General features: G+C 28.9%; 2 protein-coding genes across 2 annotated transcripts; both read right to left on the minus strand.

Annotated features, from left to right (window-relative positions):
• Positions 1-1,652: 1,652 nt before the first annotated feature.
• Positions 1,653-3,122, minus strand: LOC114173397 (chalcone synthase 17-like). The gene is made up of 2 exons (XM_028057764.1): positions 2,848-3,122; positions 1,653-2,766 (listed from the first exon to the last, which is right to left on the minus strand). Exons 1-2 carry the CDS (start codon positions 3,023-3,025, stop codon positions 1,775-1,777), a joined length of 1,170 nt encoding a protein of 389 aa, XP_027913565.1. The 5' UTR covers positions 3,026-3,122; the 3' UTR covers positions 1,653-1,774.
• A 3,851-nt stretch (positions 3,123-6,973) lies between these two features.
• On the minus strand, positions 6,974-8,486 carry LOC114173399 (chalcone synthase 17-like). Its single transcript, XM_028057767.1, has 2 exons — positions 8,183-8,486; positions 6,974-8,080 (listed from the first exon to the last, which is right to left on the minus strand). The coding sequence occupies exons 1-2, from the start codon at positions 8,358-8,360 to the stop codon at positions 7,089-7,091; spliced, it is 1,170 nt and encodes a 389-aa protein (XP_027913568.1). The 5' UTR covers positions 8,361-8,486; the 3' UTR covers positions 6,974-7,088.
• Positions 8,487-11,200: the final 2,714 nt, after the last annotated feature.

The raw sequence follows: 11,200 nt of genomic DNA on the forward strand, positions 1-11,200 counted from the left end.
ATTTTATCTTTAAAATTACAAAAAAAAAAAAACAACTTCAAATATACATAATGATTTAAACTCTAAATAATAATATGCATATAAATAATATTGTTAGAATTGACTATATATAAGAAAGGTTGATTAATGAATATAAAAGAAAATGAAAGGGTATTCATCAACAAAAAAAATTATAAAATTCATTTTTTGTTGTTAATTGCTTCTGTATAGTTTTAGACAATTAATATATTTATCATTACATGTTAAACAAGTAATCATTATATTGCTTCTTCAATCCTATTAAAATCAATCATATTTCATCCGAAATTTTAAGAATGAAGCAAACACAAGCAATTATATTGAGATAAAATTCGGTGTGTTAAAATAAAAGATTAGATTTTTTTTCTTAAATTTTAATATAAAATTAAAATTTGTCAATTGTTCAAAATTTTAAAATATTTTAATTTACAAACTTTACAAATAAATAAATATAATAATTTAACTGGATTTTGTAAAATTCTCTAAATGTGTTAAACGCGTTTTCATCTATATTACAACAGAAAAGTACTAGAGTGTACAAACATAAGGTTGATATCAAAATGGTCGAAATAGGACAGGAGTTATCAGCAATACAATGGCGACAAATTAAAAATTGCGACATGTTATAACTGTCTGACATTAATGCTCCACAGAAGATTTACCTACCTATGCAAATTTGTGTTTGTATTAATGTATTAATTCATTATATTACACAATTAATTACTGTCGTGTCATGTCATATCAATCAAATTAATTATATAGCTTTTATTTATTTTCTTTTACTTTTTCACTCACATCTTCCAATTTAAAAATGTAGGAGGTGCAGAAGAAGAAAATATGGAGTGTAGAATATAATTGAAAAAATAATAATTGGTAGGATGCATGTGCTGGACTTGAGCCAATTCTCTTAAGGCTTTTTCTTTTTGCATATTCTTTATTACTATCTGCAGCTTTATACTATTACAAAAATAGTAAATGTTTTTCTTTTTGCTTTCATTATCGTCGTGGTGCTGTAACTGTAGAGTGCAACTTTAACAGTTCCAAATACTTTTTTTTTGTCAATTTTATTATTAAGTGTGTTCCTCAGAAACTTGTGCTAAACAATTCATTATGGAGCTTAAAAAATAATTTAATAATAATCAAATAAAAAATATTCATTATCTTTTGGAAACCTTAAACTTACTCAAGAATTGGGTAGATAGATAGTTAGTATAATAACTACCGGTACCATTCATTTTTAGTGAAATAAGAAAATAATCTTAATATAACAATTTTAATTATACTATTTTCTTTAATTCTATCTAATAAAAGATAAAATATTAATGCATATTTAATTAATTTTGAAGGAACATGCTTTTAAATTTAGTAAGTAAAAAACAAATGATAAGAAATTATTTTCAATTACACTTTCCTACTAACATTAATTTTTTTAACAAATATACATCTGAACAAGTCAAAACGCGAAAGAAATAACTTTCAACAAAATTACTATATTTAAAATTTAAAATTGTAATTTATTCTACTATATTAAAAAAAAATGTGAGTACACTTGTTACGTTCTATAACTATTCATTCTTAATAAAAGTTATTTAAATATTATAAGTCAAGAAAAAAATAATAATCACAATGTATCATAAGTTATTAATTAGTCTCAAAAGCCCCGAACCATGTATTACTTTGATGTAAAATACAACCTTCGAAAATTAATACATAATAATAATAATAACAACAATAAAATAATAGAGTTGGGACAATGTTATATTGTGACACTGTGAAGAACAACCGTCTCAATGGTAAGTCCAGGTCCAAAACCAAACAATACTCCCCATTCAAGTCCTTCACTTGTGGTTTTGAATCCATTTTCAGCGGATTTCTTCCTCATCTCATCCAAGATAAAAAGCACACATGCACTTGACATGTTCCCGTAGTCACTAAGCACATCTCTAGTGGCCTTCATCTTTTCAGGTTTGAGACCCAACTTTTGCTCAACTTGGTCAAGAATTGCAGGCCCACCAGGGTGTGCAATCCAGAAGATGGAGTTGTAATCAGAGATGTTCAGTGGATCGAAGGCTTCAGAAAGTGCCTTCCCAATGTTCTTTGAAACAATCCCAGGAACATCTTTAAGGAGGTGAAAGGTAAGTCCAACTTCACGAAGGTGACCATCAATGGCACCATCACTGTCCGGTGCAATGGTCTGTGCAGTCCAAACAAGCTCAAACAATGGCTTCTCAATCTGTGGAATTGGGTCAGAACCAACAATAACTGCAGCTGCTCCATCGCCAAACAGTGCTTGTCCCACAAGACTATCTAGGTGGGTGTCACTTGGGCCACGAAAGGTGACTGCAGTGATCTCAGAACACACGACAAGCACACGAGCACCCTTGTTGTTCTCAGCCAAATCCTTGGCCAATCGAAGAACCGTGCCTCCTGCAAAACACCCCTGTTGATACATCATGTACCTCTTGACATAGGGGCGAAGTCCGAGAAGTTTAGTGAGCTGGTAATCAGCACCAGGCATGTCGACACCACTGGTGGTGCAAAAGATCAAGTGTGTAATCTTTGATTTCGGTTGCCCCCACTCTTTTATGGCCTTCACTGCAGCCTCTTTCCCTAACTTTGGTACCTCTACCACAACTATGTCTTGCCTCGCATCCAAAGAAGGTGCCATGTAAGCACACATGTTGGGATTTTTCTTCAGGACCTCCTCCGTCACATGCATGTATCTTTTCTTGATCATTGACTTGTCGCCTGGAACATCGTAAACCAATTATTAGCTTGATTCAACAACAATCATAACATAATAATCATGTGATTGATTCAAGAACTTACACATGCGTTGAAACTTCTCCTTGAGATCGGTCATATGCTCACTGTTTGTGATTCTAAAATAATAGTCGGGATAAGTGCTTTGATCAACACAATTCGATGGAGTTGCAGTTCCAATGGCAAGGATGGTTGCAGGGCCTTCCGCCCTTTGAACCTGACGAATCTCAGACACACTCACCATCTTCCTTTCCGTTTAGAACTGATAATAGAAGTGGTTGATGATGTTGATGATGCTACTCGAACTTGGTTGCTGAAGTTGTGTGTTTGAAGATGTGAGAGGAGTTAGGTTTTTATATGTATGCAAGGGTGGATAGGAAGTGGGTAGATGAGCACCACGTGCCATCTTACGTCGCAAACATATATTTTCCACACTGTCTACCCTGTCTGCGTGATAGTTTGAGGTATGAGTTTGGTGGCATATTTTTGAAGACCATCTCTACCCACATTTAACTCATTCATTCATTCTTAAATTTACTAACATGCATCTCTACCCTATCAAATTATTTTATTCATCTTTTTTGCGAGTTTCTAACTATTTGAGTCAAGCTTGGAAGCGTAGCAAAATAGTCTGCCACTTGCATTGGTAGGTGGAATGTTAAGTCGTATCAACGGCCACAACCAAATGAAATTAATATCTACGAGCAGCATTGCGCCACGTCAATTGGCATGTGTATCCAGTTTTTTTTTATTGCACACCACAGTCATATATTTTATTGTATATTTTCTACTTGGTTACATCGTTGGTCATGGTCAAGCATAATTGAGTTGTATAAAGTCATAGAAATTTTGATCACTAAATATTTTAATTAAATTTAAAAGGTAGGGTTGATTATGAACGGTCAAGGTAACGGAGCTACCTACCCTTTTTGTACCAAAGAAGCATTTTTAGTTTGCTTCATGCTCCTTAATTTTTATAATGAATTTTAGGTTAAAATGTTTTTTTTATTAATTTCTCTAAATTTTATGAAAAATTTAATTAAATTTCTAATTTTTATTTGGTTCAATTTATTCTTCTAATTTTATAAAATGATCTAATTAAATTTTTTTCGTTAGATTAATGTTATATTTTCATTAAAATTAATTATTCAATCACTTTACCTAAAAGTCTTAAATTTCAAATTAATTTAATTTGTAGGTGGAATAATTTATATAAAAATTATAAAGGAATTTTAACGTTAAGAATAAAAACTTAATTGAATTATTTTAAAAATTAAATGATTAAATTAAACCAAATAAAAATAAAGAATGTAATCGAATTTTTGATGAAAATTAAAAAATCAAATTAGGATTTTAACTTAAGTTTTGCGTAACATTTTTGTATATATTTATTCATGTTACTAAAGTACATTAGTATCTCCCTTTTATCTAAATAAATAAGAACCATATTAGCGAGAAGTAACTTTATCATGCAGGCGATGATTAAAGCGGCCGATAGTGTGTTTGGGAGGATATTGATTTTGGAAAAAACGATTATCGGGACGCAGAAGCTAAAATATTAGCTTCTCTTTGAATCTGAATTTTTTAGTTTAAAATCAAACATAACATAATTTTACGTTTAAAAAATAATTACATGTCAATCGGACGTGAAACCAAACACGTTAGAAGTTAAGTCCAAACACATTAGAAGTTAAATATCGTAGTGGTTCAACATTCTATCATTACTATCGATAATAATAAAAGTTAACTGAAATTTTTATTATTGAAATATATGAATATGTAGAATTACTTTTGAAAATTATTTAGTTATATTATTATAATTGTTGGATTATACTTACAAATTGAAACAAATTAGTTTTTTCCCGAATTTAGATTAAATTAGGTTTTTTATTATGTTTTGTCTTGCTTTGACGGTACCAAGTTTTGCTTGATTATCTTGAAAGATGCATGGAAAGATTTAATAATGTTTATGGTTATAATGTCATAAGTTGCTAGAGTTGTCTAGTTGATTCATGTCTATGAGTCACTTCTATCTCATTTTAAAAAAAATTATATTTTAGAGGAAGTCAAAACAAAATATTCCAGTTCTAAAAGTTTCATTTCAAGTGGGTTACACATAAATGTCTCAAAAAAGTTGTAGTTACACATAAAACCTGCAATGAGTAGAAAATATATATTGTATAAATGGATACCTGCAGATAATGAGTATGAATATTTATATTTGTATCTTAACAGGACGGATACAAATATTATAGTATTTGTAAGCGTGGAAACTTGTACCCACTATATTCTAATCTATTTTTTTTTAAATGGTTAAAATATTAACACATTAATTTTGAATGAATTATTTTTTATCAATTGATCTTAAAAAATCTCTATTTATTTGTAAACTGTCATTCAATATTATTTAGATTGATTATTTGGACTTTGTTTAAAATTTATGAATATTGTATATTATATTTTATTTAAATTTATAGTTAAAATATATTGTTAATTTTTTTTTTTGTAAATATTCGCACGAATATGTAGATATTAAAAAAATATATAAGTACCCGTATAATGGATGCATGTATTTTCAAACTTCTAAAACTTCTAGAACTAAAATAAGGTATGAATTTAATCATTAGAAACTTATGAATTTTTTCATTACAAACTTATGAATTTTTTCATTATACACTTCATCACTCACCAAATTTTGTTGTATTATTTTGTCTTCAAAATGTTATTTTCAATATTTTATATTAATTTTTTATCTTATTTATTATACTCACGCTTCTATCTTTATATACAATTATACTCAAAAACTATATAAAAATTTATTATTATTTATTCATGAAAAAAAGACTTGATATTTCTATATATTTAAAATAACAATAATAAAAAAATTATTTGAATAGTTTATTTTATTTTTTAATTTAAGTTGTTTTTCATTTCCTTATCATTTACCCTTCCAATTTTGTATAATATTTTATTTATGAAAGAAAAACGTGATTTAACATGATATATTATGAAGGAGAGAAAGATAGTCTGGACAGATGTCCATATTGTGTCAAAATGAGCTTCTATATAACAAACATTCCCAGTAATAGTTGAAAGAAAAAGATATAGAGCAAATAGATGCACAACATAAATGTATCAGAAATACATGTCTCACACATACATTTCGCCATCGGTAAAAATCTCGGCAAAGATTCATGAAAGAGGAGTCGCTCACAAGAGTCTAAGTTGGAACGGTTTTTGGTTGCGGCACATAGAATTTCAAAATTGCATTTACAGTATATTACATAATTGTCTGCTCATATATGATTAAGACTTTGTGTATCTCTCACCAAACCCCTATTAACTTTTATAATATATCCAATATTTAATAAAAAGTTATTTTTGTATTTAATTTTATTTACATTATTTTAAAATTTTAAAATAAAGATATAATATCTGTTGGGCTTAACAGAAGACACAAAATTCATATATTTAAACACTTGAGCAAACACAGACTAATTTAAATACTCATTCCAAAAATTTTATTTTGCTTTTGATGATAGGATAACTCTTATTGATCTTAGTACGGTTAAAAACTTAATCAATATCTAGGGTAGATGGGAAGGAAAAAAGATAGAAGATACATAGTCGATTTAACACAATAAACATCGACATATTTTCATTTTTTAATATAACGAGTAAAAAAATACTATAATTTTAATATAAAATGAGTAAAAAATATTATAATTTTGATTGAACTCTAATGGTTAGGTGATTAATCAGATGTTTAGTGTTTAATAAATGACACATGCCTATTTAGTAAGAAAATTAATGTTTAATAACCTTTTAAAGAAAACTTTCATCTTCTTATCTTATAAATTTAAAAATTATTCGTTTTTCTACTTTAATAATTGTATATCGACATTAATTTTCTCTTGAATAAACATACATGATAATTACAAGAGATGAAACAAATGTCTAATTATATTATTATTAGCCAAATTTATACAAAATTAACATAATTGTTGTTTTAAGGGTATAACTTTTTTATTGTAGTAAAAACACAATATATCTACTTGTTCTATTATAAATGCATCGGTCGATCAACTAATTAGATGGTCATCGATAGAAAGTAGTTGAAGGTGTTGTTACACAAGAAAAACAATTAACAACAAAATAACAAATTCATGATATAAATTTTCATGAAAGATAATTTTTTCAAATGGTTCTTATTAATTTGACAAAAAGGCTCCAAAGCATGTATCATGAATTACAAGTTTGAAATTTGGTACATAATAAAAACAAAACAACTGAGTTGGGAGACGAAGTTATATTGGGACACTGTGAAGAACAACAGTCTCAATGGTAAGTCCAGGTCCAAAACCAAACAAGACACCCCATTCAAGTCCTTCACCTGTGGTTTTGAGTCCATTTTCAACAGATTTCCTCCTCATTTCATCTAAAATGAAAAGCACACATGCACTTGACATATTTCCATAGTCACTCAGAACATCTCTAGTGGCCTTCATCTTTTCAGGTTTGAGACCCAACTTTTGCTCAACTTGGTCAAGAATTGTAGGGCCACCAGGATGTGCAATCCAAAAGATGGAGTTGTAATCAGAGATGTTCAATGGATCAAAGGCCTCGGAAAGTGCCTTTCCAATGTTCTTTGAGACAATCCCAGGAACATCCTTAAGAAGGTGAAAGGTGAGTCCAACTTCTCGAAGGTGGCCATCAATGGCCCCTTCACTATCTGGAGCAATGGTCTGTGCAGTCCAAACAAGTTCAAACAATGGTTTTTCAATATGTGCAATTGGGTCAGAACCGACAATGACTGCAGCTGCTCCATCTCCAAATAGGGCCTGTCCCACCAAACTGTCTAGGTGGGTTTCACTTGGGCCACGGAAGGTGACTGCAGTGATCTCAGAACACACGACAAGCACACGAGCACCCTTGTTGTTCTCAGCCAAATCCTTGGCCAATCGAAGAACCGTGCCTCCTGCAAAGCACCCCTGTTGGTACATCATGTACCTCTTGACATAGGGGCGAAGTCCAAGGAGTTTGGTGAGCTGGTAATCAGCACCAGGCATGTCGACGCCACTTGTGGTGCAAAAGATCAAGTGTGTAATCTTTGACTTTGGCTGTCCCCACTCCTTAATAGCCTTCACTGCAGCCTCTTTCCCTAATTTTGGTACCTCTACCACCACTATGTCTTGCCTCGCATCCAAAGAAGGTGCCATGTAAGCACACATGTTCGGATTCTCCTTCAAAATCTCCTCCGTTACATGCATGTATCTCTTCTTGATCATAGACTTATCGCCTGGAACATCATAAACCAATTATTAGCTTCATTCAACAACATAGATCATCAAACATAATGTGAAAGTGAAATGACTATACATATATTGATTCAAGAACTTACACATGCGCTGAAACTTCTCCTTGAGATCGGTCATGTGTTCACTATTTGTGATTCTGAAATAGTAGTCAGGATAGGTGCTCTGATCAACACAATTCGATGGGGTTGCAGTTCCAATTGCAAGAATTGTTGCTGGGCCTTCTGCCCTTTGAGCTTGGCGTATCTCTGACACACTCACCATCTTCCTTTTCTTTGATGTATGGAACTAATAATAGAAACGACCAGTGATGTTGAATATGGTGTGTTTGGTCACCAAGTCACAACACTTTAATTACTTGTTTGCTGAAGTTGTGTGTTTGAAGATGCAGGAGGAGTTAACCTTTTATATGCATGCAAGGGTAGGTGAGCATCACGTGCATCAGCAATAGACAACCATCAGAAACAAAATGCTAAGTTTGGTGGCATGTTTTAGAAGACCATCATCTTTGTCCCCCATCTAAGTCATTGGTTCATTTATTTTTCTGTTTTTAGCCAACTATTGCTGATATTAATTTATGGCCCTCAACCCAATTAGATTATTCCGTTACAGCTACGTTTTGGGAATGTGTGTTTATAAGTTTCAGTCAACCTTGGTAGGTAGCATTTTAAATTACCTTTTCCCTTATTTTATTCTATGTTTTCTACTTGGTTACTTTGTAAAGTCAAGGTCCCATAAATAAATTTGGGCATTAAATATTGTAAATTAAATTTCAGAGAGAGAGAATATGATTCTTGAACGGTCAAGGTTGAGTAGCTATTTTTCACCAAAAAAGCTTTTGTTTATACTTGATGATCTTTTTGTTTACAATATAAGTTTTAGATAACATTGTTGCGTATGTTTGTTGATGTTAGAAACGTGCTTTTAAAAAAATTAAAAAAAATTAGTTAGGGAAAAAAAATTCATATACCAGTAACAGATACGTGCATAACTATTTCCTAATTATTGTATATATTCATTATCCAACTCTGTTAGGTTTATAGAGGGGGTTTTACCGGAGAGAATAACATCAATGAGATCTGAGCCTAACCACATAAGACACTGACACCACTCTCAATCAAAAACCTTAAGTCTTTATTCTTATATAGTGCTCTACTTTCTCATTTCTGGTCAATGTGGACTTAGACTCACACTTGAATTCCTACTATTGTATATATTCATTATCCAACTCTTCTTAGTAAGTTATTATTTTCATAACTCTTTGTTATGATGTGTTCTTTGTCATGTTGCAATTCTGAAATATCTAATGTATCTTATTATTTTTTAAGATTAAATAAAAAACTTTTTTTTTAAATCACATGCTGTTTACTAATTCACTAAACTTTAAAGAAAATAAGGTTTATTTTGAATAATGACTTTATATGATCACATATTTTATTAAAATTGATATGTTTTGTCTTGAGGGTAAAAGAAAAAAAATGCTAACTTTTGTTTTTATTTTTGAGAAATAGATGGAATTCTTAATAATGTTTTGCTTCAAATCTTATTTATGTTATTATGGTTGAAGATTGTAACACTAATTTATAGTATATAAGTGATGATAATTCTCATTTTATATAAGTCATTTGATACATGATATTAGAATCTATTATATAACATATTATGTAAACCATTATAGATATTGTTATCAAACCATTACAGATATTAATTTTTAAGTATGAGATTTATATGTTTTAGCATGAAACTATGTTATGAATCTCCCATCAACTAGAAAAATGAAATCATTTATTTTCTTGATTTAACTATTTTTTTAATTAAAAATTATCTACAAAATAAAAAAAAAGTATTTAAAATAATAACATTAATAATCATTTTATTATTATAAAGAAAAGTAAAAATACATGTGTCTAATATACAGGTGTTTGCACTAATGTTTATAATGTGATTTATTCAAGTTTAAAGTTATATATTTTGTAGTACATTTAGTTTTTATGAATAATTTGTTGCACTTTATGGTAAATTAACTTATAATAGTTTCCTTTGGCTTCTTTAGTCAATATATTTGAATACGAAAATTGATAAATTATTCTTACATTTAATATTGTAATCACAATTACTTTTGATATAATATACTATGTATATTTAAATTTTAAATACTAACTTAAACACAGATGCAAAACGTATGTGTTACTTATTTTTTAAATACACATAATATTATATTTTTATATGTAATAATATTATAGTATTATTAAGTTAATATATAAAATAAATTTATATTTATTTTAAAAAATTAAAATAAATGAAGAAAAGATGAAAAATAATCATTAATAAATAATAAAAAATAAAAATAAAATAAAAAGTTTTATAAAAAATATATAATAAAAATAATCATTAATTTTTAAAATTTAATAAATAATTATATTATAAGAATAAAATTAAAATTATGAAAGGTAAATCCAAAGAAGAATTCTTATTTATATATTATAGATAATAAATTTTGTCACATTTAAACTTAATGAACACACAACCACAAATTTTACAATACAAAAAAAATAATAATAATAAACAACTGTTATTTAGTTTGTTTTTTTATTTATATGAATTAGAATCACAGGCTAAATGAAACGAAGTTAAATAGTTGGTAAGTTACTTCTTACCTATGCTTCAATCTGACAAAAATGGATTCTTACATTTATTTTAGTCCTGAACCCATAGAAGATAATATTATACACTACTTGCAGAAGTCTATAAAGGAAATAAGAACAATGTAACTACTTCACTGACATATTTTTGAGACATATTTGTATACATCTAATAGATTTTTATTATATTATTTAGTATACCTATTTTTGTATAGGTTTTTAATTTTATTATTTAGTATATTTATGTTAAACACCTATTTTCTTTAGATTGTTATTTTCAAAATTAGATTTCAAAGCTTTTTCATACGCATTATATTCATTTCTTTATTTTTTATATACTATTATTTTCAATATACAACGAAAGAAAATTTTAACTATTTGACCAAAAATCACTTTATGAAATCTAGACGCTATCTCCTGCCACAATTATGATGACAATGGAGAATCAAATGTGTATATATA

Source organism: Vigna unguiculata, chromosome 2 (assembly GCF_004118075.2).
Source record: "Vigna unguiculata cultivar IT97K-499-35 chromosome 2, ASM411807v1, whole genome shotgun sequence".
NCBI classification, from domain to species: Eukaryota; Viridiplantae; Streptophyta; class Magnoliopsida; order Fabales; family Fabaceae; genus Vigna; species Vigna unguiculata.

What these genes read in the sequence shown, in the direction of transcription:
- LOC114173397 (XM_028057764.1), bottom strand. Translation starts at nt 3,025, where the DNA reads ATGGTGAGTGTGTCTGAGATTCGTCAGGTTCAAAGGGCGGAAGGCCCT. An exon ending in GGAGAAGTTTCAACGCATGT is followed by an intron (nt 2,767 to 2,847) that starts GTAAGTTCTTGA and finishes ACGATGTTCCAG; the next exon opens with GCGACAAGTCAATGATCAAG.
- LOC114173399 (XM_028057767.1), bottom strand. Translation starts at nt 8,360, where the DNA reads ATGGTGAGTGTGTCAGAGATACGCCAAGCTCAAAGGGCAGAAGGCCCA. An exon ending in GGAGAAGTTTCAGCGCATGT is followed by an intron (nt 8,081 to 8,182) that starts GTAAGTTCTTGA and finishes ATGATGTTCCAG; the next exon opens with GCGATAAGTCTATGATCAAG.